The 25230-nt window shown below is 43.1% G+C and overlaps 2 protein-coding genes across 4 annotated transcripts in view; both read right to left on the reverse strand.

Annotated features, from left to right (window-relative positions):
* LOC143284184 (uncharacterized) overlaps positions 1-5168 on the reverse strand; it is a 34859-nt gene extending 29691 nt beyond the window's left edge. The window contains exons 1-2 of one of the 2 annotated variants that reach the window (XM_076590859.1): positions 4936-5168; positions 265-458 (exon numbers count right to left, since the gene is read on the reverse strand). In XM_076590859.1, coding sequence (XP_076446974.1) covers positions 265-294 — 30 coding nt within the window. In that variant the 5' untranslated portion in view covers positions 295-458; positions 4936-5168. Of the gene's footprint in view, positions 1-264; positions 459-1057; positions 1137-4935 lie in introns of those variants that run through there. The other variant, XM_076590853.1, reaches the window with a different exon arrangement.
* Positions 5169-13554: 8386 nt separating this feature from the next.
* Positions 13555-25230, reverse strand: part of LOC143292784 (uncharacterized) — a 100739-nt gene continuing 89063 nt past the window's right edge. For both annotated transcript variants that reach the window (XM_076603355.1, XM_076603365.1), the window contains exon 5: positions 13555-17102. In XM_076603355.1, coding sequence (XP_076459470.1) covers positions 16546-17102 — 557 coding nt within the window. In that variant the 3' untranslated portion in view covers positions 13555-16545. The remainder of the gene's footprint in view (positions 17103-25230) is intronic.

Here is a 25230-nt window from a genome sequence, read left to right on the forward strand (position 1 = left end):
TTATGCCTGACAAGACAAACAAAAACAGTTTCTATTGCACTGAATTTTAGCAAGCTGACTACTGTGTGGTTGGAAGAGAGGACAACACATACACACACACACACACATATATATATATATATATATATATGCACACAGAAAAAAGAATTTGAGCCTAAACTGATATGTTTCTTGGGGATTCAGACTGTATATGATTCTTGCATGTATCCAGATATCTTTTGTATAAGAACTATACACACAGTCGATCATGTTCCATTCTCTTACCTGTTCAAGTGTCCACATTTCCCCTGCCATGGCTGGTGATGACGATGGATATCAAGCACTTTACAGGTCAAGACAATCAACGATTAGTCACTAACATGAATCTAGTATGTCACCATTCACAAAGCATGTGCACTGGTTGGCCTGTCAATGATCTGTGCAGCATTCTTCCTTCAGTTTTCCATTTCCGCTTTCATCTGTCACATCGCAAAACAAAATCAATATTAATTATCACAGTCTTTGTCTTTTATCATTATCATTATGATCAGTATCAGGGGAAAAAAGTCTGACTGAAAAAATCTAATTTAAAAAAAATTAATAAATAACTGCATATTGAGAAAATGTAATTAAAATGAACAGACCTTGCATAGTAAAAAAAAAAAAAAAATCCACACATTCCATATTTCAATTCTTTCCATAATTTATGTCCGCTTCTGATTTGGTCTCACACTTACGCACAATGATCGAAATCTCATAATAAATTCTCTGATAACGAAGACGTTAACATGCAGTAAGTAAACCCAAATTAACCACTGAACTGTGAGAGAGAGAGAGAGAGAGAGAGAGAGAGAGAGAGAGAGAGAGAGAGACAGACAGACAGACAGACAGACAGACAGAGAGAGAGAGAGAGAGAGAGAGAGTTGATATTCGCTCTCAACCACTTCGAGCCCAGGCTAAAAAAACACCGCTTTCTTTTAATTCAAATATTTTTTGGTGTCATTTCACGCTGTCATATGGATTGTGTCAGACCGATCGCAAAAAAAGATTCCTTAAAAGGGAAGTGAGGAAAACTTGCCAATTTCATCGTAATCACATATTAAAAAGTTGTCGTCTTATGTTGACATGGTTCTTTTGCTGGTTAATCACTTCCGTCGCTACAGTCAACAAAATGAAGCACAACAGAGTTGTTCCTCTTGGAACGAAAAGGTGGACTTCCTGCCAGTAAATTACCGTCTAAATAAAATACCACAGGAAAGAAAGAAAAAAATCAATAATGCAATACATCAGTGAGAGAGAGAGAGAGAGAGAGAGAGAGAGAGAGAGAGAGAGAGATTTTAGGGTTGGCTGTCCAAACATGGTTTCGCTCGGCAGCAGACTGACGCGCAATGGTGTTGAATCTAAAGATCAGTCCGCACGATTTGACACCTTGGAAGTGCATGACTTAATTAAAATTGATTTGTTGGAATGAATATTTCACATTGCCTTCTGAACGACCTGTCCCATGCATGTTCACGTCGTGATTACTGATCCATTGCTGCAGTTATTCATTGTCAAAATGTTTTGTTTTTGTTTTTTAATCTGAAAACAATTAATTGAACACTAAACATTTCTTTTAGCTGAGGGCCAAGGGTCAGTGTATTTCACGTGTATGTTGAATCAGGAATGGTACTACTCATAAACATCTCTGTCATGGCACAAAAAAAACTGTACGTGTGGGGTCTTCTCGATCTCTATATTGACGTCACTGATAACTCCCTGTTGACTGCTGGTACGGTTTAATGGTTGTTTCCAGCTAGGTTACCGATTGCTGCCCTTTCTTTCCCATTGGTGAAATGAAGTAATATTATAGGATACTTCTTCTTTTTCTCGTTCGTCCGTCAGATCGAAACCCCCAGTCCCCGTGAAGAAGGCAGCTGTACGCTACAGTCCTCCACATAGCCATAGATCGAGCTTCCGGGTCACAGGAGTTGGATCCTGCCTGTACCTCTTCCTGATCATGGAGGGGGCAGAATTGAAGCTGGTTATGTGTTGTCTAGCTGTCAGTCTCATAGGGGCACCGTGCTGAGTGACCAATGCGGAAATTATTGTTTGAGTAGTGGTTTCGGCGGTTGTGGCCTGTCCTGAGTCTGAACACTGACACCTGTTCCCGCCTAGTCAGCAGGTAATAAGGGTCTGTCATTTTGCGGTGTGGATGCTGTTGCCTCCACTTCTTCTGTTGTTTGGCTTTTATGATGGTCTTTACCTCAGAGTAGCTGCTATTGCAGTGCCTTCCTTCGCGAAGGAGTCAGCAGTCTTATTGCCCAGCTCATTACAATGAGAGGGAATCCATTGTAGGACGACAGCGTGGCCCCTGCAGAGGGATATAAGAGAGATTAAACGGGTGATGTGAAAACCGGCAATCTTCCAACCATTTGGAGCACGCCAACACCCCTCACCCCACTCTCCCCTAATCATTATCCTCACCCAATCCTTCGAATCGCTCACAACGAAAAGCAGAAGCTTAATGTTACACTGAAGAATTTTACTCAAAACGCTTGCAGACGAGAACTGTCAATTCCATATGTTCTTCCCGTTAAAATCTGTGTTCGTCTGTTGAATTCCCCCCATCCCCTTTTACGAAGGCCTGCAGTGTGACACAAGGCAACCAACACCAACCCCCCGCTCCCACCCCCCTTCCCCTTCCCCCTCCTCCCTCACTTTCTCTCGAGCAAACTTTTCCGACTTGTAAAATAGTGAGCTGTCACAGTTTTGGTTTCAAGTGCGTGCAAACTGATCCACACACGCTTCACCATTGTCATAGGCCTCCGTCGGTCAGTGTTGACCATGGATAATCTTTGTTCATGTATTTCGGTCTTTGCTGTTCTCAAAGTAACAGGAGGGTCAGTGGAGAATTAGATTTTCCTCTGTGACTTATGCACACGTGACCGAGAGTTTTTATATATAATTATGTTGATATGTCGAAAGGTTGTTTTCTGGACACGGTTCCGTAATTTCATCTGAAGTATTTCTACACGTGCACCTTGTAGATATGTCAACCTGATAGGGCTATGTTTTCCTAGGTCTGATTTGTATCCTTGTTCTGAAAGCACATTTATCTCGACTTGTTTTGTATGCAAACTGAATTTATATCGAACAGTGTTGCGGTTAGCGGTCAAGATTTCCCATGGACAGTACTCCTATAAGACATTTGTCCAAAGGTGCTTTTTCAGGATCGGGATCAGGATACGTCGCAGAGGCCAATATGGCAATCGTCGCAACGTATTCATAGCAGATGCTGAGTGATTTAAAACATACTTTGTGAACGCATATCGGTAGATTTTCATTAAATGGACAGAACCTGTCCTCTGAGGAGAGAGGGCGATAAAAGGAAATCTCTTTGTACATCTGAGCCAGGGAGATGGTTACCATAATTATTGGCTTGCAGCAAACGAAAAAATAAAATAATAAATCAACGGATGAGACTGGTGTTTATAAATATTATAGCAATGTTCAACACGTATTTTGTTGTTCTTTTAAATCAACGAATATGCTAACACGATGATAAGTAGATTGGGCAGAATGACTTAGAGCCGCACGCACACAACCAATTCATAGATAGTGCCTTGACAGACATAGGTATTGTCATTACAGTTAGTTAACCATTTCAAAACCTGGGGAATTATGTTTACTCCGACCTAACTTCTCCCACCCCAACATAAACTTCTGTCTACATAATGCTTCAAATACGGACAGAACTAAGCGAGTTTACTAAATTAATACAATCGATACTATAAAACGGAAACACATAACCTAGTTTGTCTTCAAGAACTTGGACTGAAGTACTCTTGTTTTGAAACCGTGACCGGTATGAAGGACAGCCGTTTGACCGTAATCTTCAACAAAACATAAATCGATGGTACGGGGAAGAGGGAAATGGGAAGAGGGCGGAAGAAGATTTTCCTTCTGATTAAAACGAAAACCGATACAGTCAAAACTGTATTAGAAGCAACATACTGAATGTGTGTGTGTGTGTGTGTGTACGCGCACGCGCGTGTGTGTATTGGTGTGTGTGTGCATGCGCATGAGAGCGCGGTCTGTGTGTCACTGTGTGAGAGCGTGTGTGTGTGTGCGTTTGTGCTTGTGCACACCCGCGCACGCACCTCTGTGTGTGTGTGTGTGTGTGTGTGTGTGTGTGTGTGTGTGTGTGTGTGTGTGTGTGTGTGTGTGTGTGTGTGTGCACGCTCGTGTGTGTGTGCCCCGGTGCGCGCGCGCTCGTGTTCAGTGATGCCACAGTCGTTGGACTGATGACACGTCGGACTAATGACTATGTATGGAGATGACACCGCAACATATTCCAGACACTCTCGAAATCCTTCGCACAACTATATCTTGCAGATGTTAAAAATAAACCTCTAAAACGGAGAAGTGTTCAAAAGGGGTCAGCTTACCAGAGGAATCACAACAGCAACATCCGACCGGTGCAAATGAATATATCTTGTATCTTGGTGAGCGTTAATTTGTTTCTTCCCGTTGGTTGCATGTTTGCTGTCGATGACACGCTTCGAGCAGCCAAGCTATTTTCGGGTGGTGCGTTCTGTTCCCACTGTGGGGGGAAAAAACAACAAACAAACCTGCAAGGTTGACTACAGCAAGCAGACACATCCGAGATTCACGTGTCTCCGAATGAAAATGTGTGTGTGTGTGTGTGTGTGTGTGTGCATCGTGTGTGTGTGTGTGTGTGTGTGTGGAGTGGGGATGGGATGTGCACGCTTGTCGGTTGAGGATCGGTTGAGCCTGTGGGTGTTTGTGAGACTGTAACTGATGTGTGTGTGTGTGTGTGTGTGTACCCACCATCAATCACGAAGAGTGAAGAATATGAGAGGGGTTTATCCAGTGAAGGGGTAATCCTGCAGTTTAGAATACTAAACTCAGGGGGCCGTTCAAATGAAAAAATAGAGGTTGTTTTAGACTGACCTTGATGCGCTGAGTCGAATGCAACCCTCAGCTAAGCTCTACGGCCACTCCTTGTCAATGAAACAGAGACATAATAAATAGTAAACTCAGTCGGTCACTTCCCGAGCAACTATCGGCGAGCCATTTTGATGACGCGTTCACCCACGTGATCAGCAGTCAAAATGGCGTGCAGGTCGGGAAGGAGTACTACTTACCGTGCATTTGATCCAGTTTCGTGGCAAAAGGAGTGGTCTTAGAGCTTAGCTGAGGGTTGCATTCGACTCAGCGCATCGAAGTCAGTCTAAAACACCCTCTACTTTTTCATTTTAACGGCCCCTGAGTTTAGTATTCTAAACTGCAGTATTATGTGTATTTGTTCCTGTCAAGATGGTCTGCTGTTTTTGCGTTAGTGCAACAGTTGTCGCATTGGCTTTGTTACTCCTGCTAAGTTCACACTATTCATTTTTTGTTCGTCCAGATGGCCATAATTACAGTAATGAGGTGTGTATGACATGAACACACACAGACTCACAGTTTGATACGTTCATGTCCACACACGTATGCGCATGGGCACACAAACACACACTGTCACACACACACACACACACACACACACACACACACACACACACTGCTCTGAAAGAATGAATTTGATCAGTTAAATATTCAGTGTAACTGTACTTAATGTCTGTTTATCACTGATCGGTTTGGAAAGCCAGTGTAGCAGGCCATTAGGCTACCCCGTCCAGAGTTGGACCCCCACACCCCTCACCCGTACAAGACTACTCCAGAATATGCCTCGCATATACAGTGGCCTAGCTAGGCGATTTTATACACGGGGTGTAAACTAGCTAGGGTAAGGGTTCGGCATGTTACACCTGTTCTGACAGAAAGATTCAAAACAATATAAAATGACGAAAATTACCATCTTTACTTGGATTTTAACAGCAAACGGATTGACGGAAGCCGATGCGGGTTTAGAGCCCCCTGTGCAAGAACAATATAATAATAATAGTATCAGTATCGTATCAGTAGCTCAAGGAGGCGTCACTGCGTTCGGACAAATCCATACACGCCTGACCAGCAGCGTAACCCAACGCGCTTAATAATAATAATAATAATACGTAAACGCTGACACTTAACCTTGACAGACAGTACACACCACTATGTGTGCGCGGGCGAGTATGTATGTGGTGTGTGTGTGTGTGTGTGTGTGTATGTCTGTGCGCGCGCGCGTGCGCGTGCACATGTGGGGGTATTTTTCGAGTTGGAATGCAAGGTGAGTGCAAGAAAGAACAGAGGGAATGTGACAGTGACTGTCAGGAAAAGTGATGGGTTTGTGTTGTGTGGGGTCAAATGGAGAGGGGTAGCAGGTGTAAATGTGAGCGCGTTACTTTCTCTTGTTAATTTTTCTTGATTTTTGTGCCAATAAAAAGTATTCGTTTATATAGAATGGAAACGTCAGTCACTTAAAGTGTTTTAACTGGTCTTAAGAGTCTATAATACCATGTTTTAGATATTGCACATGCATTTTTTTTTTTTTAATTTCATAGTGATCAGTTTGGAAAAAGGTTTCTGTTTCATAATGCACGCGTTCACTTTAGAATATCACCTCTGGGAAAAGCTGTGATACCGTTGATGACGACGACGATGATGATGATGATGACAATGATGAAGAAGGCTGTTGTGATTTTTGTTTTTTTTTTTTTAATTCTTAATAGATCTTCACCGTGAGAAATCAGAAAAAGGTTAGTCACTCATGCTGAATGAAAAAAAAAAATTCAACTCTATCCTTGAAAATGAATGGGGCAAAAAGGAAAGAAAGAAACAAAGCAAGGATTTCCTCCAAAATCCGCCCGCGACAGTCTTTTCTTTAGTTCCCTCCTGCTTTCTGGGCCGTCGCACCTCGTTGTTTTCCAGACAGCCTTACATCTTTTGTTATCCTGCTTCAGTGTTAGTACTTTGTTTCCTGTTCTAGAATATGAATACTAGCACTGGTATCAAAAAGTGAATCCTTCAGTTGTATCATCGAATATGGCTTCTAATTAAGCCATTAATCATGCTTAGACATTTCACCTTTTGTACGCATTTTCCTCTCTGGAGTCATCGACGGATTAATCAAGCGGAATGCAGACCCTTCAGCACGGCTTGATACGCCGTGCACAATGTGATAATGAGAGTTAGCCGTGTGGACAACGGTGCCAGTGGATGTGTGAGTATTTCTTGTGTCTGATCACGTTGCTTCGTCTCTGGTCTCGTTTTTTTTTTTTTTTTGTTTTTTTTTTTTGTTTTGTTGTTGTTTTTTTGTTTTGTTTGTTTGTTTGTTGTTGTTGTTGTTTTTTGTTGTTGTTTTTTGTTTGTTTGTTTTTTGTTTTGTGTGTGTGTGTGGGGATTCAGGGGGTTAATGTTTTAAAGAGGTTTGGCATGGTTTACACGCAATAATAAGTATATTATATATATATATATATATATATATATATATATATATGCATGCATGTATATATCTATCTGTCTATCTATCTGAGTATAGCTGTATGCATACAGTACGCAACACCTGTGCATCCATATAGGCTATCCATGTATGTGTGGTTCATTTGTATTCTAAACATCGTTTATTTTTTGTCCCGTCAGCACGTCAGGCCTAGAACAACTAGTTAACGACCCATTCACAGCACAGCCCCATTAATTAATGACCACAGCTCAGTGTGGCCACCCTGCAGGTCAGACCTCAAAACGGCACGGGCAGCGCGCTGCTTGGCCAGCCGACCGCAGTGGCCATAATCAGCACATTGGTGCCGCCACGACTACAAAACAGGGCAGGATAGCTGGGGAGATCGGAGCTGGCGAATCTGCAATCAGGTCCAGCTGTGGACGTCATGCGGCGGCCATTCCGGTCGGCCGATAATTGGACGGGTTGGTCAGTCAATGGCTTCCAATCAGCTCCTGCCGCCACAAATCAAGGGGACTGTCGAGAACGTCGCCGCTTAAAGTAACTTCCCCTGAGACATGTCGCCAGGAAATGAAACATGAGGGTGGTGGGGGTGCGGCGGGGGTAAAGACTTTGGAGTGGGAGGTAGGGTAGAAGGTGGGACACGGAAGAGATGAAGAGAGGCTGAAAATATCATAATTATACCTCTGCCTGGGGGGCTTGGTTTGCCCGGCCTTTCTTAACAAGCATGGACCACGCAAACAAAAGACACTAAACACTCAAAGGAAAGACGAACCAACAAGGAAAAACAGCCAGCCAACCATAAGAAAGGCTGCTCGCACTCGTGTACTGTGTGCGATATTCTCTTTGAATAAACATGTGATTTTTTGACTCACTTGTGTAAACAAAGTGAGTCTATGTTTTAACCCGGTGTTCGGTTGTCTGTGTGTGTGTGTGTGTGTCCGTGTGTCCGTGGTAAACTTTAACATTGACATTTTCTCTGCAACCACTTTGTCAGTTGACACCAAATTTGGCATAGAAATATGAAAAATTCAGTTCTTTCAGTCATCTTGTTTAAAACAATATTGCACCTCTGGGATGGGCACAAAAAAATTTAAAAAATGAAGCCTAATTATATGCAAACTGCATTTACTGTTATATTTATATTTTTTGTATTCTCTAAACTTGGCACTTTGATCTGATATTCTGACCCAACAGCTAGAGCAGTCATCATTATCATTTTTTGTTCAAACAGGAACTTCTTTTGCTAAGCATGGAATTTTTATTTATTTTGCAAACGTTTTGGTGCAGATAGTAAAAAAGGGAAATTACTCAGTAATACCAGGGGAGTTAATTTGCTTTAAACTGATCTTTCTCATCTTAAACATTACATTTTGAAATTATACTCAATACATAAAAAGCTTGGATTTTTTTTTAAAGTGTATCACAAGTGAGTCTTGAAGGCCTTGCCTCTCTTGTTTTGTTTTTTTTCATGTACACGTTGACTTATCTGCCCCCAAAGCACGACAGCCTTCTCGTGATCACAACAATGTCGTAACCCAAGTGACAATCCTTCGGGAGGAAAGTACGACTCCAGGGAACCGTGCTAGAGAGCGAGGGCTGCTTCCTTCCAGGCGGGGTCGGCTAGTACATGCTTTTTTTTTAGAATGCTTTTTGTTAATGCTTTTTGTTTCTTTTTATCACAACAGATTTCTCTGTGTGAAATTCGGGCCGCTCTCCTCAGGGAGAGCGCGTCGCTACACTACAGCACCACCCTTTTTTTTTTCTTTTTTTTTTTTTCCCCTGCATGTGTTTTTCCTATCGAAGTGGATTTTTCTACAGAATTTTGCCAGGAACAAATCTTTTGTTGCCGTGGATTCTTTTACGTGCGCTAAGTGCATGTTGCACACGGGACCTCGGTTTACCGTCTCATCCGAATAACTAGCGTCCAGACCACCACTCAAGGTCTAGTGGAGGGGAGGGGGGGTATCGGCGGCTGAGCCGTGATTCGAACTGGTGCGCTCAGATTCTCTCGCTTCCTTGGCGGACGCGTTACCTCTGGGCCACATGTCAGCCTTCATGCAGCAACTTCGAACCGCTGCTACTGACCATCGGAGGTCTTCTTCACACCACTATGATATATATATATATATTTTTTTTTTTTTTTCCAAACCAAGGCGGTGGTGTCTGTGATTCCTAGTTGTGGAAAGGCCGTTGAAACGTAAAGACTAAAATGTTATAGTGTTCATTTGATTGTTTCTAAGTGGAAAACAGTTTCCCTAATTTCCCTTCTGATGTAATAATTAGCTGGCTTTTCTTAGGGGTGAGGGGGCGTGCGTGCGTGCGTGCGTGCGTGTGTGTGTGTGTGTGCGTGTGTGTGTGTGTGTGTGTGAATATTTACAGAAACATGTGCTGACAGAGAGAGAGAGAGAGAGAGAGAGAACATTGCAGACAGACAGACAGACAGACAGGCAGGCAGGCAAAGAAAACGTAAACAACACACGGAGTTGAAGCTTAACAGACAAGCCCTAAAAATATCCGGAGGTTGGCATGCTCATTATCCCTGATCACGCGGCAGGTGGCAGGGGTGTTTCTTACATCTTCACCACTTCAGATTAGACAGCAGACCGGGACGCTCTGTCCATTAGCCCATAATCAGAGTAAGTAAAGAAAGGAAGCAATGATCACCAACAGGTTTTTAAACGCAGATAATCAAAACTGTTAGTGTGCGTAAAGTTAAACACACACACACACACACACACACACACACACACACACACACACACAACTAAGCACAGACAGACAGAGAGAGACAGAGACACAGATGATAGAGACATTAACACTGACAATGACACTGACAGAAGTTTTATTATGAAGCCACCGGCCTATTCACAACGGCGAGCGGCGACAGGTGTTTGGGCTGGAGGTGAGGGGGTGAGGCGTTGAACATAGGCAGGTGGGGGAAGGGGGGTAAGAATACGGGGAAGGGAGTGTAGAATGGTCAACAGAGAGTTTCGCCAGAGAATGTTGGTTGCACTGTGAGAATGCCTCCTTACAGCGGACCTCAGCGGAAAACTAATGACAGGCACACGAAAAGACACATTACACCACTTCACTATGGCACGGGAGTGCAACACAGATGGATGACAAACTGTAGCGCACATCGCATTATGTTTCGGATAGGAAATACAATCCACTGCATCATGACATTGTATATTTGGGTCAAGATGTCGTTTTATACAGTGCAGTGTTGCAAGTCAACACTGAAAACGCAACAACTGAAAGAGAGCACTAATCGATACAGGTCGGTTCCGTTGAAAACTGATCACGATGTCACAGCAGTGTAATAATCGTTTCAATAATAAATATCACTCTCACAACCCAAACACACATTATGAACGCGCGCGGGGGCACACACACACACACACACACACACACACACACACACGTAATTTGTTAAAAATTGTTTTTATTTCTGGTAAGTGTAAAGGACAACATGAAGATCAAAAAGTCCATGGAAAGAAATATCACATCTGAGTTGAAAACGGAAAAGGAAAATCTGTTACATGGAAGATTTTTGTTTTACACGGAGGTAGAAACCACACAACAACAATGCACGGAAAAAACTGGCGGCCACTTTGTTCCAGATAGCAGGGAATGAAAAAAATTGGCATCAGGTAAAAAGTGTCGAGTGCTGCAAGCAGGTTAGGCAAAAGCTTTTAGCACGTGAGGAGTGAAAATCTTTCTTTCAGAGCTGTCAGACTCTTCACGTGTAAGCGGAACAATAGGTAATTAACTGGCTGGAGGGTGTGTGTGTGGGGGGCGGGGGGGCGTGGTTGGAAGGAAAGGGGAGGGGGTCATGCCTTCAGGTGCTGTTCTTCAGAATACATAAAAAAAATCTGCTGTTGACAGCAGAACAATCAGAACATTTCATGCTTTGAGGACAGAAGCAAAACTACAGTAACGTGTGCCGACAGTTCACCTGTTGATAGTAAAGAGAGGGAGAAAGACAGGGTCATTAACAATTATCGGGTCGCAAATACTCTTTCCCCTGCCTCCCAAACGAAAAATTCGAAAGACCGCTAAAAAAAAAAAAGGTCACAATTTAAATCTTTGAAATTTGTTCGTATAATTACTGAAACAAACACAGCTCATGGCATTAAAAAAATCACATCAGGTCTAAAATCACCAACAGGTGTGAACAGATGACCTGTGAGGCCACCAAGTCACAATCTATGTCATGAAGAAATGTTCCAACTCAACACTGCCTCCCCGCTTCCTCCTCACGCTGAACCGCAGTGAAAAATATAATTACACGAGTACTTCACAGCTGCCATGTTATGTGACTACAGTGAACGGTGGATATGGAAAGTACTGTAATTATAATCAATCGAAAAAGATAATTCTTTAAACAAAATTAAGGTAAACTCGGATCTTAGAAGATCATAGCAGAATTAGCACACCGTCTCAAAAAATCTGTGGATTCAGCAATGGAATGAAACTAGAAACTAACGAATTCAATAGAAAAATTGTCTGGGGATGTCGTGCCAGAGAACCAGCACCATCGACATAACTCTTCCTTCTTCCCAACTTGGTAACTGTGAAAACCCCAAATCCCCAGAGTAACTTGCCCCTTTGGATTTTTCAAGTCTGATTCTGAGCCACCCATCCAGCTGGGACATTAAACAACAGCCTGCCTCCAAAGAACCAATGAAGACAGAGAAGTGGCAGTCCGTTGCACCACAAAGCACCATAGATCGAAGAATTTTTCACAACTCAAAACCAAAAGTTGAACCTACTTTGATACTTCGATGGTTCCACACCATCTTTCTCAGTATCGAAATAACCAGCTTGAGTTGTGAAATTTCTTCCATGTGTATCCAGCGTCAGAGAACCTTTACCAACAAATCCACCACGTCCTTATTGAAAAAAAAAGCAAAGGATGAAACAGTGGGACGATGGTGATGTGACAGAAAGACCTCGACCCTGGGACTTGGCGAGGGTTCAGAGTGGAAAGGTGAAGGACATGATTAATAATTATGAACTGGTTCGGGAAGCTGTGGGAGGGAGGGGTGCGGGAACCAGCCTGCTGTTTGTAGCAGTGGGTTGCTACATCACAGTGTGACTCACCGCCACGCGTCTTAAAAGGCAAAGTATTTGAGCAACTGTGTCCACTGCACGCCGAGAAATATTTCTGTACAGTGAGTGAGAGATAAAGAGGGAGACACAGAAACAGACAGACAGACAAAGGGTGATGTGTACCGCAGAAATAAGTTCATCTATCAATCGTGAAAGGATGATAAATATTAAGAAGAAAGTATAAATACACAAGTAATTATACTTTCTTTATTTTTTAGAGTTTTATCATTATCGTGCAATCCATGTTTTGGCCAGATGTGCGACCAGCCTTTAACCATTCACACACACACACACACACACACACACACACACACACACACACACATACACAACGCGCACACACACACACACACACACACACACACACACACACACACACATGAATAACCAAAAACATACATTCACAATTCCACCTAAGTTGCCAATCGTATAATTTGGCGAGGACCTCTGGGTCATCATACAGTTTTGTACCCTATTGTTCCCAACTACTGTCTCCTTATCAATATACAAAATATGCAGCACAAACATATAATGGTTAAAAAACAACAACAAAACCACATAAAAATACAATCTGAGAAACGGACACGGAAAAACGCGTAAGTGTAAGGTACAAAAAGCATTTCACAAAGAACGTTCCTGAGCGAGAGATAGAAAAAACAACAACTGAACATCAAACAGTGCACACTGAAGAACAGAAAATAATACCGGCCAAAAAATCGACATCAACTCCAATCCGTGAAAGAAGTGCAGACAAGGTTGGAAGAAACAACAGCGAAAACACCAGACACAGGGAAAATTGGAATTCAAAAACACCGAGCCTTTCTTCAATGAATGGTGTAGAAAATCGCAATGACAGAGTAACGGTGAAGGAAACTGTAAATGTTTTCTATTTTTACTCCCTCATTACGGAATACATCCATGTTTATAGCTTGACCACCACCACCGCCACCACCCCCGACCCCTCTGCATCACGAAATTACACCCTCCCGCACCCGAACCCCCAACCCCCCAAAAAACTACAATAAAACAAACACAACAACAACAAAAACAAACATACATCGGTGTGCACAAATCTTAACAACGACATTTTCATGCATAATTTAAAACTTTTTACATACATTTCCGGAACGGCAAGGGGACACATGTAAAAAAAAAAAAAAAAAAAACAACAACAAAAACCAAAAACAAAAACAACCTGCCAAGGAAAAATTAGGTGCGGAAGAGCATTTATTATATTTATTCATAAATTATATGAAACAAACATTAAAAAAAAAAGACCACACATATAAGTTAATATGCGTCCATAAAATATCATATGTATAATTATATTTACACATTCATCCAAAAACAAAGTAAAAGAAATACACACGCAAGAAAAGTAACGCAGACCCGAGACACGTGCATAACTGGCAGCTATGGTAGTTTTTTGTTACCACGCACATACTCTATTGACCCTCGCCCTGGCGAATATCCGTAAAAGGAAAGAAAGGAAAGATATGTGATTTGCTACTGCTGCTCATTCCATTCATCATGATCTTCAACCCACTTTGATGTGTGCGTCTTCTCATGGTTGAAGAAGAGTTTCTTGAAGTGATTTCGAGTTTTAATACAAGGACCTGCAACTCCAAGAAGACAGTGCTCCCTTCTATACCCAGACTTAACATTTGCGTGCTTTAAATTGAAAAACAATTTTGGAAACCACCATGTTTTATATAAAAAAACGTACAGTAAACGGCGCCAATAATCTCATGAATCTGTTGTCTTGACTCGATGAACTTTTGTAATGTTTCATTCAGGTTTTATTTGAAGTTAACACAGTCAACACTTTGTAAAAGACAAATTTTCGGTCCATCCTGAAACATTTATCAAAACCGGGCATGGAAACGACGACAGTTTCATTCATATGTATCTATTAAAAAAAATTGAATGGGTATGGTTGAACATGTTATTGATTTGACCATTAGTATCTGTATCAAAATCTCTTTTTGAAGCACGTGACTTGATTACTGTAACTCATTCTGGGACATATCTCCCCAACTTTTCATTTATAAACTTCAAAATGTTTCAGAACACTGCAGCTCAACTTCTCCTCCAGGCTTTCAAGAAAAAACCTGATGGCTAGCTTCCAGTGGTTTCCTGTCGTTTAGAGTATTGATGACAAAACACCCTGCATGTTTCAATACTTTCTCTGTCACGTCCTGTTCAACCATACATCCTGTTCGGTGTGTGTGTGTGTGCGTGTGTGTGCGTGCTTTCGTGTGTATGCGCGCGCGTGTGTGTGTGTGCGTGCGTGCATGCATGCGTGTGTGTGTGTGTTTGTGTGGATTTTACATTAAGTATTAAATTGTACTATGTGTTGTGGCTTTTTTAGATAATTGTTTTCGCTGTTGCTTTTGATTGTGAGCGATTGGAGCGCATTATGAATATAATGTATTATCATCATATCCATGACGGGCGCAACAGCCCAGTGGTTAAAGCGCTGGACTTTCAATCTGAGGATCTCGGATTCAAATCTCGGTAACGGCGCTTGTGGGTTAAGAGTGGATATTTTTCCGATCTCCTAGGTCAACATATGTGCAGACCTGCTAGTGCCTGAACTCCCTTCGTGTGCATACGCAAGCAGAAGATCAAATACGCACGTTAAAGATCATGTAATACATGTCAGCGTTCGGTGGGTTATGGAAACAAGAACATACCCAGCATTCACACCCCCGAAAACGGAGTATGACTGCCTACATGGCGGAGTAAAAACGGTCATACACGTAAAAGCCCACTCGTGTACATACGAGTGAACATGGGAGTTGCAGCCCACGAACGAAAAAGAAGAACAAGAATGATCCATGAAAAAGGAATGCAACAATATGACAATACAAGTTTTGCTTATATTTAAGAAATATAAGGAGTCTTGTTCACTTTTGGTTTCACTTTTACAATGTTTAAAAAGTAAACATTCAAACATTCAAAGATTTTGGGGGGAGAAATGTGATACCAAAGCCAGTCAACAAAATGTCGTACCCGAAGCCATAAATGCCGTGTTACAATGTTTTCGACAAATATAATTTGTGTGCACTCCTTTATCACTCGTATCACCCGGTTTCCATTTCTCAAGAGGAAATCATTCGCACCTATCATATCACGACAAATCAAACAATATAAAAACGACAGCGTTTCAAAATTGCTGTCAACATGTCCAAAATCTGCTTATTCACACACAAAAAAACAGTCATATAATTATATATCTAGATATATTATATTTATATACACTTTTGAAAAAAAGTTGTGCTATAATCATTTGGTCATCACAACGCAGTTTAAGTAGGACTTACCAACTGCAGTCTCTCTTTTTGTTGCGTTTGTTTTTCTGACAGCGTATCTTCGATGGTTGCATGAGTTGTGTAGCTGTTTGTGTTGGCTTTTCTATTGTACAAGTTGATTTTACCATGCTTTTGTGTAGTGCAGACCGTACAGCGGGCAAGTAGAGGCAAAATAGGCATGCCACTGCTTATCTGTTAGCCCCGAAAACGAAGACTTTGTCACACACACACACACACACACACACACACACACACGGAGAGAGACAGACAGACAGACAGACAGACAAAGAAGAGAGAGAGAGACAGGCAGACAATCAGACAGACAGAGAGTATGCATGCGTGCGAACAGATTGTTCCAACAGACAGAGCCGTACAGAATTTCCACTCACTGGGAATCAGGCAAACGTGTATCAGTATGTGTACCCATTCGACAGAGTCTAAGCGGCAGGAAGTGTGAAATGTTTCTGCACAGACAAAAAACATCACAGCTTTGTTAAACCTTGCCTTGGCAAACAGGAACTCTGAAGGAGACTGAACTGTGTTGATGCTTCCTGCAGCCAGTGTCCGGGAGCAAGGGGTGGGTGCTGGCCTGACTGAACACCGCCTCAGGTCATGTCCTGGGGTGAGAGGCTCCAGTGTCAGGATATAACACCACCCCTTGCAGACGTTAGGTATGTCCAGATCCTTGTACAATCTGAGAACGGCTTCACGAACGATCACTGACACAGGGAACGAAGCGTCTTGTCTGGATCATCGATTCACAGGCACGGGGTCTCGGTCATCTATCGGACTTGGAGGTTGGGCTCGGCGGATCCGCCTCCTGGAGCACATGGGGTACTCCGTCCTGCTGGAGGCGTGCGTGTCCTCGTCGAAGGGCACTGTCACTTCTACGCGCGGGATGTTGTCGGCGCTGACCGGGCGCTTCATCATGGGCGGCGACTTGAGGCCGCCGGGCAGCGCCGGGGTGGACACACAGCGGGCGATGACGGCGAAAGGACTTCCGGCGCTGGTGACGTTCAGCGAGTTGCTGTCGTGATGCCCGGGCAGGATCTTGCGGATCTTCTTGCGGAGTGAGTGTGAGCGCTTGTGCTGCGTCTTGGGGCGGTCCTGCTGCTGGGCGAACAAGTCAGGCAGACTGTTGGACCTCTCCAGCCCGCCGCCGTTGCTGGCGATGCGGGCCTTGAGGCAGAAGCGCTTGGTGTTGGAGAACTTGGCGATGGCGTCGGCGCAGTCCTTGCGCCCACAGAAGCGCGCCCACTCCTCGGCACACAGCTTGCGGCCCGAGTCACGGAGTTTGGGGTCTGCGCCTGAAAAAGAAAGAAAAAATTGTACTTCTGCGCAATGAGACGTGCACGACAGGACAGGTCTGAGGCAGAAATCCACAACAGTGCTCACGTCCTTACGCACATAGGTCCTCCCAGCTTTCTGTGGAGCTCTCATACAAATACACGCGCGCACACACACACAAACACACATGTATACAGATAGATAGATAGATGTGTGGATGTATGCACGCGCACGTAAAAGTGTATTACACACTGTACATGCAATGAGAAAAAAACATGCAATGGTAGGGAAGGAAACTGAGGTGTTAAGCTTGAGAAAAAAGAAAAAAAAAACATGCTGAAGGAAAACCGAAAGCCGTGACGAAGGTTCAAGACGAAAGGAAGGACAATGGGTGCGCGCAGCTGGAGGGAGTAGCTGGGTGATGCTCTGCGCAAACTTGAGCATCCTGTCGGGAATTTCATCTTACCACACGAAAACAAAAACCCATGTCGTTCTGGAATCTGTTAACAAGTCATGAAACAATTAAACAAATTTCAGATTATCTTCATCACTCATGACTGTAAATCCATGTTACCGGTTAGACACGTAACCTTGCTCCATCAAAAAAATCTTTACCGTACAATAGTCTCTTCTCTGGTCAAGCACACACACACACACACACACACACACACACACACACACACACATTTTGACAGATGAAACTGTGGTGTGTAATTAGCATTTCGAAACAAACCTTCTAACATTTCAATTTGCAATTCGAAAAAACATTCAAATATTTAAATCGGCATTTCTTCTTCTTCTTCTTCTTCTTCTTCGTTCGTAGGCTGCAACTCCCACGTTCGCTCGTATGCACACGAGTGGGCGTTTACGTGTATGACCGTTTTTACCCCGCCATGTAGGCAGCCATACTCCGTTTTCGGGGGTGTGCATGCTGGGTATGTTCTTGTTTCCATAACCCACCGAACGCTGACATGGATTACGGGATCTTTAACGTGCGTATTTGATCTTCTGCTTGCAGAAACACACGAAGGGGGTTCAGGCACTAGCAGTTCTGCACATATGTTGACCTGGGAGATCGTAAAAATCTCCACCCTTCACCCACCAGGCGCCGTCACCGTGATTCGAACCCGGGACCCTCAGATTGACAGTCCAACGCTTTAACCACTTGGCTATTGCGAAACAAACACTCAAACCTGAACTCATCCATTTTCATTTTCAGTTGTACTCTTGCCATTTCTACCGTGTGCGGGAAATCATGGGGTACTGTATGTAAACACCAGGCACAGAAGTGCACCGGCACAGATTCTTGTTGTCCGTGTTAGACTTCACAACATCCTTTTAAAAATGTCCGATACATCTCATATATCTAGATGGAACTGGACGTATGAAACATTAACGTGCGGCATATAATGAGTGCTCGTGTGTCATCAAACACATTAAAAAATTTTTTTAATCTTCTCACTGGAGGGGCGGGAGAAAATGAGAGAACGTGTCCAGTGACTGCAGTGACGAACACCTGAAACCCTTCCATTTGTGTATTCCTCCCTCCAGCGACAAAAATATAAGATACATAAAAATATTCATTAATTGAAAGGGTTCTTCTTCTTCGCTCAACTATTTGTTTACACGTGTGGCAGGTTTGTGGCATGTAGGTTTGTTCACATCCCCCATCCCCCACCCTCTTCCATTAGCATCATGTGCCCTGGGCTATCTGGTAAAAAAAAAAAAAAAAAAAAAAAAAAAAAAAAAAACTGGTCACGATTACAATCCCACTTGTTTATTCTGTCTTTCAAACCAGAAAGGCAATCCGCATAGGAATCTGTCCTCCTGCCACGAATTCACCTCGCCCAGCCACACTATCAAAGTGGAAAAGAGTTGTTGCTTTATTTGCCTTCTCTCACGCTGACCGCAGTCGAAACTTCATTAATGTCTTAACTGACTTTAGGCCACCCCCTCCACCCCCCACCCCCCAATCCCCCTTCTCCAGTTCACCAGACTTTTGTTGACGAGACTGATTCCCCACACGCAGTTTCTAGGTGAGGTTCGCTGAGAAACACAGACACAGACACAGAGAGACAGAGACAGGGACAGACACACACACACACACACACACACACACACACACACACACACAGAGAGAGAGAGGGGTAAAAGCGCGTTTAGCTCTGCTTATTGTAGTGACTGGTAAGATTGGTCAGCTGACGGTACTAAATGCGCGTGTTTTCACACAACGATGCATCAAGGCGGATATGTTCAGGTATCTGAGAGTGGGTGTGCGGGCGCTGGGGAGATGGGGGGTGGGGGTGGGGTTATGGGAGATAGAGATGTGGTCGGAGTGAGAGGAAGAGAGGTTTTTTTTCTGATGGTAATGGATTAAACATGCATGCGTTTTGCATCTAACTCTCTAAAACAAACACACACAAAAAGAAAAAAATAAAGAAGGAAAAGAAGAAGTGAACAAACAAGAGGAATTTCGAAGATATAGAGCGAGAGATAGATAGAGAGAGAGAGAGAATTTAATGTTAGACCTCCGGCCTGTAAATATTTTGAGGTGCACATGCACACATATGAACGCAAAAAGTAAAGACAGTGAGTAGATAAATGAAATAATACCATGAGTTTAAACAACACATTTATTGAAATAAAAATAAGGGTTATTTGTCCAAACTTAAAATCCTGCTTCAAGTTCTTCCCTTCGCTTGAACGCATCGAATACGTACATTTCAACATCTCTAGTTATGTTTACATCTTCGTTTTTTAACAATTGTGCCAATTCTACATGACGATCTCTGCTAAACTGCCTATGTTTAAAAATATATTTCTCTCTTAATGGTCTGCAGACATAACAATGTAGGAGAAAATTAAGTTCATCTTCTATTTGGACACAGAAAGGACATGTCTTTACGTTATCACAATATATTTTATTATATTTCAGATCATTTATACCAAGTCTAAATTTTACAAAGTTTACCTTGAACGATAGAGAGAGAGGGCGGGGGAGGGAGGACAGAGAGAGAGAGGACATAGAGTAAGTGAAAGACAGAGAGAGAGACAGAGAACCAGTGAGAGAGAGAGAATGACATAAACAGAGTAAGAGAGAGACAGAGACAGACAGAGAGAGAAAGAAGGAGAGAAACAGAATGAGAGAGAGACATACACAGAGGCACACACAGAGAGAGGCACACACAGAGAGAAGAGGTGGGGAGATACTGTAGAACGAAAAGCACAGACAAGAAGCAGGAAGACGCTATTAACTCCCTCGATCAATACGTCTTTCCCTGATCCTAAATGTAAACTTCTCATTTTGCAGGGGACACACACGACGCACTGAGGGGCAAAAATCTCACTGACGACAGTCCCCTCCACATGTCTGCTTCACGTGGGCCACGTGTTCTGCAGGTCATGAATGTGTCATTCCGGACACATACACACACACACACACACACACACCATATATAAATTATAGTCAGACCATTTTCCCCCCAATATCCAACTCTACCCCTCGCCCCCAACCCCTTCTCTTTTCCATCTAATATCACTCTGTGTGAGAATACGTAAAATTGATTAACAAAATAAAACAACAACAACTACATACAAACACATACGCACGCGCACACACGCACACACACGCATACACATGATCGCACGCAAGCGCACACCCGCCTGGAAACTCGCACGTCTGCGCAATCTCTTTCTCGCTCATACGCACGTGCACACTTTGAGCACTCAAAAGTTTTTGGTTGTGGGGCAAACTGTTCATTATTTTGAAACAGTCTACTTAAGTTTATGTGAAATGCACACCTGCCAGAGTACAGACAGAAACGTTTGTGTGAAATACATACCTGACAGAGTACAGACAGACAGACAGAGGCAGAGAAAGACAGACAGACAGAGAGAGAGAGAGTGAGACAGAGAGAAGGGGAATGGGACAGGGGGAGGGAGAGAGCAAAGCAAGGGACAACAAGACACCAACACACAGACAGAGGCACAGAGACAGGGAGAGGCTAGAAACAGAACAGGAAAAAAGGACACCAATCAGCAGAAGCCCAATCAGGCCCTGGTCGATAGACAAGCCCTGTCCCTGATTGCTCAGGTCCCCACCAGTCTGCTGCCGCCCTCACCCTCCCGGTGCAGACCCCGGGAAGGACTCTCCAAACACCGCTGTAGACGGCCAACAATCATTATTTCAGAGCAGGCCATTTTTTGCACTCTATTTCGTGCCCCAAATTAATCACCTCCAACCCCACAAACATTATTTCAGAGCAGGTCATTTTATTTACTCCAATCCAAGCTCCAAATTAATCACCTCCAACCCCACAAACATTATTACAAAGCAGATCATTTTATCTGCTCCACTCCATGCCCCAAATCAATCACCTCCAACCCAACAAACATTATTACAAAGCAGATCATTTTATCTACTCCATCCATGCCCCAAAGTAATCACCTCCAACCCCACAAACATTTCAGAGCATGTCATTTTATTTACTCCAGTCCATGCCCTAAATGAATTAACTCAAACCCAAGAAACATTATTTCAGAGCAGGCCATTTCACTTATTCCACTTCAAGCCCCAGATCAATTAACAAACCCCACAAACATTATTTCAGAGCAGGCCATTTTCCACTTCATGTCCCAAATTAATCAACTCCAAAACAGAAACGGTATTTCAGAGAGCAGGTCATTTTATCTACTCCACTCCATGCCCCAAATTAATCAACACACTTATTCGTGCTTTCGACGGGCGCAATAGGCGAGTGGTTAAAACGTTGGACTTTCAATCTGAGGGTCCCGGGTTCGAATCTCGGTAACAGCACCTGATGGATAAAGGGTGGAGATTTTTTCCGATCTCCCAGGTCAACATGTGCAGACCTGCAAGTGCCTGAACCCCCTTCGGATCGTGTGTATACGCAAGCAGAAGATCAAATACGCACGTTCAAGATCCTGTAATCTATGTCAGCATTCGAATGGTTATGGAAACAAGAATAAACCCAGCACGCACCCAGTGGAAGTTGCAGCCCACGAACGATGAAAAAGATTTGTGCTTTCTAATCAAATGCAATGCCATATGAATTTCAAGGACACAGAGTCATTTTAAGGCACGGATCTGAGTCTTCCTGGGATACATTGTCACTGAGTCATTTCAGAACTTCCCTAGAATGACTCCATGGAGTTAACTTTGGGATGGGGGCATTCTGGGTGCATCGCACCGGCCCTTATCACGGGTACACATTCACACTGCTGATGAGACCCAGAAGGCAGACTTGCCTCACGTGGGCGTGGACTCTAACATTACCTTGGCAGTTCTCTTGATGCGAGTTATCACCACGCTTTCGTCCTTCTGGACACAAACGCCTAATCAGGCGTGCGCCGAGCAACGACCAGACAGATGTAGGGATATAATCATACACGTCTATAATATACACGCACTTTTCTTTGGGGGTGGGAGTGGGGTGAGGGCTGTCTTTTTTATTTGCTATTTTTGTGTCAATTTTGTTTGGGTCTGCTTCTGGTTGATATGCATCTTGTCGTATTTTGGAACTCACTTCCGTCGTACCACCGTCCGTTTATGCGCAATCGCGCGCAAACGCACGCATTTATTCTAAAATTGTCCATCAAAATACGAACCAACGCATAAAACTCAATACTTGAATATTGAAAATGATTGGAACAGTAAACAACAACATAAACACACATGCACGCACGCATGCACACGCGCGCGTGCACACACACACACACACACACACACACACACACACACACGTACACACACACGAGCGCGAGCGCGCACAATGCATGTCAACAGTCGTGCCCAGCCGATCGATAATGCAATAACAACTGCTGTCTTGCGACATTTCCCTAAGAATGTTCTTTTGCGGAAGTCAGAAATGTGACAATAAAATTTATGACGTGAAACTGACACGGTAAATTTCGAAGTGGGCAGACAACATTCGTCTGAGATCACAGTTTATTTCACGTTATAGGCTTGTGTGTTTCTCATTTATTTGTTTCTTTGCGGTTGTATTTTGTTTTTCGATAAACTTTAAGGTTTCAATAACACACACACACACACACACACACGCGCGCGCGCGCACACACACATACACACAAACACACACGAGCACACACACACACACACGCAGGCACGCACGCACGCACGCGCGCGGACGTGTATGTGTGTGTGTGTGTGCGTGCGTGCGTGCGTGCGTTTGTGTGTACGTGTTGTGTATAATTATGTGTGTGAATGTGTGTAAACACATATGTGCATGCACATGCGCACACGCATGCACACAAGCATCCACGCACACAAACACACACACACACACACGAAGTTACATTTTATCCGAAACGAGTTTCCCCAGTGTTTGTTGTTATATATACGATCATAGTTTTCAAAAATACCACGCTCTGAACAAATGCTGCCCCTATATATTTCCCCAAATAAAGACGGTGGTAAGGGTAAACATACTTCTGAATGCCACAAATGAATATCATAACACACAAAAATCGCTTTAAAATACCTGATCTTATTTTTCATCGGGAAATGCCCTGTTTCGGCATATAGTGTCGTGTTCTTCGCAAAGGAGCTTTCCTACGATAAATTTGAAAGAACTTGGTTCGTTAGATGGCAGCAGTTTTAAGATACAGAGCAGGTATTTACGAGTAAAACTAGACTGGAACACACTATGAGTAATGAGACCTTTCTTCTTTTTATCCCTTCAAAGAAAACTGACAAAGAAACAAATATCAAATACATTCCACGCCTGCATCTGGTATGGACAAAACAGCTAACCTGTTCATGACCCGCAGTTGCTTCCCTTCATTCTGTTCTTTTCCTGATATGCTTCTCTGCCATTTCCTTGATAAGATTAGAAGCGATACGACTTCATTTCCTGCACAGCCCTTCAGTTTTTAACCTTGGGATTTATTGTAAGAGTGCGCGCGCGCACATACACACACACACACACACATATATATATATATATATATATGTGTGTGTGTGTACTGTGTGTGTGTGTGTATATACATATCTTGAGTATATATATATATATATAATAAATTTATATCAGGTTCTTGGAGTGTACATATATATATATATATATATATATATATATATATATATATATACGCGCGTGTGTGTGTGTGTGTGTTCCAGAATATGTTGGCTGTTCATAAAGTCTACTGCGATCTACTTTTGTCGCCTGGGGAAGAATATGACACTTCCCAATTTATATTTCAAAAATTTCAAAAAGTATGGCAAAGTTTTGGCCACAACTTGGCTGATGAAAATGTCAGACAGACTCCAGCTGGTGAGACATTTAAATTTCTGCCGCACTAAGGAAAATGTCCGGCACTCCAAGCTACGGAAGTGAGGCAGATTGGATAGAAAGAGAAGAGTCGGGGATGAGGGAGGGAGGGACAGGGTGTGGGGTGAGGGTGAAAGAACATTCCAACAAGCGAGCAAGCGAGAGAGAGAGAGAGAGAGATGGAAGAAGACGGTATATGCCGTGTGCCTGAAAGTTCCAAGTGTGCTCTTCTAAAGTGTTGGTACAATACAAGGTAATGCAAGTGTTTGGCAGCAGAAAAGGCCAAATGACATGGAGAATATTCTGCGGCTAGCGGGCGCGCGCGCTCTAAAGCCTTCACCCTACACACCCCCAAACAAATGAACGCACATCTATGTTGGGTAACCGATCTTTGAGGCAAATGCACACGAAAACACATGAAATGCACAGAAAGAGAGACAGAGAAATACAGACATGGCGAGAGAGAGACAGACAGACAGGCAGACAGACAGAGACACAGAGAGACAGACATCAGCGTGCTGTTGCCATGGTGGAAATCTCATTTGCATCATTTTCTCAGTTTGCTACATTTTTCCCCACCTTGTTCAAATTAAACCATTTTCTAACAACCGTTGTTAATGTTTGTGGAAACTGTTTATAGAAAATATACAACAAACAAAAACCACACACCAAAAACACAACGAAACACAATCATGTGTCCAATGAAATACGAACAGTTGTATTTCACACCGTGATATGGCCTCATTCCATCACGAGGTGTCTGACTGCACGAAAAAAAAAAATGTTTTGCACTGCGCTTCTGCGTTCAAGAAAAGAAGAAGGTTGTTCTTGCAGGCAAAAA

The sequence above is a fragment of the Babylonia areolata genome, chromosome 1 (genome assembly GCF_041734735.1).
Source record: "Babylonia areolata isolate BAREFJ2019XMU chromosome 1, ASM4173473v1, whole genome shotgun sequence".
NCBI lineage: Eukaryota > Metazoa > Mollusca > Gastropoda > Neogastropoda > Buccinidae > Babylonia > Babylonia areolata.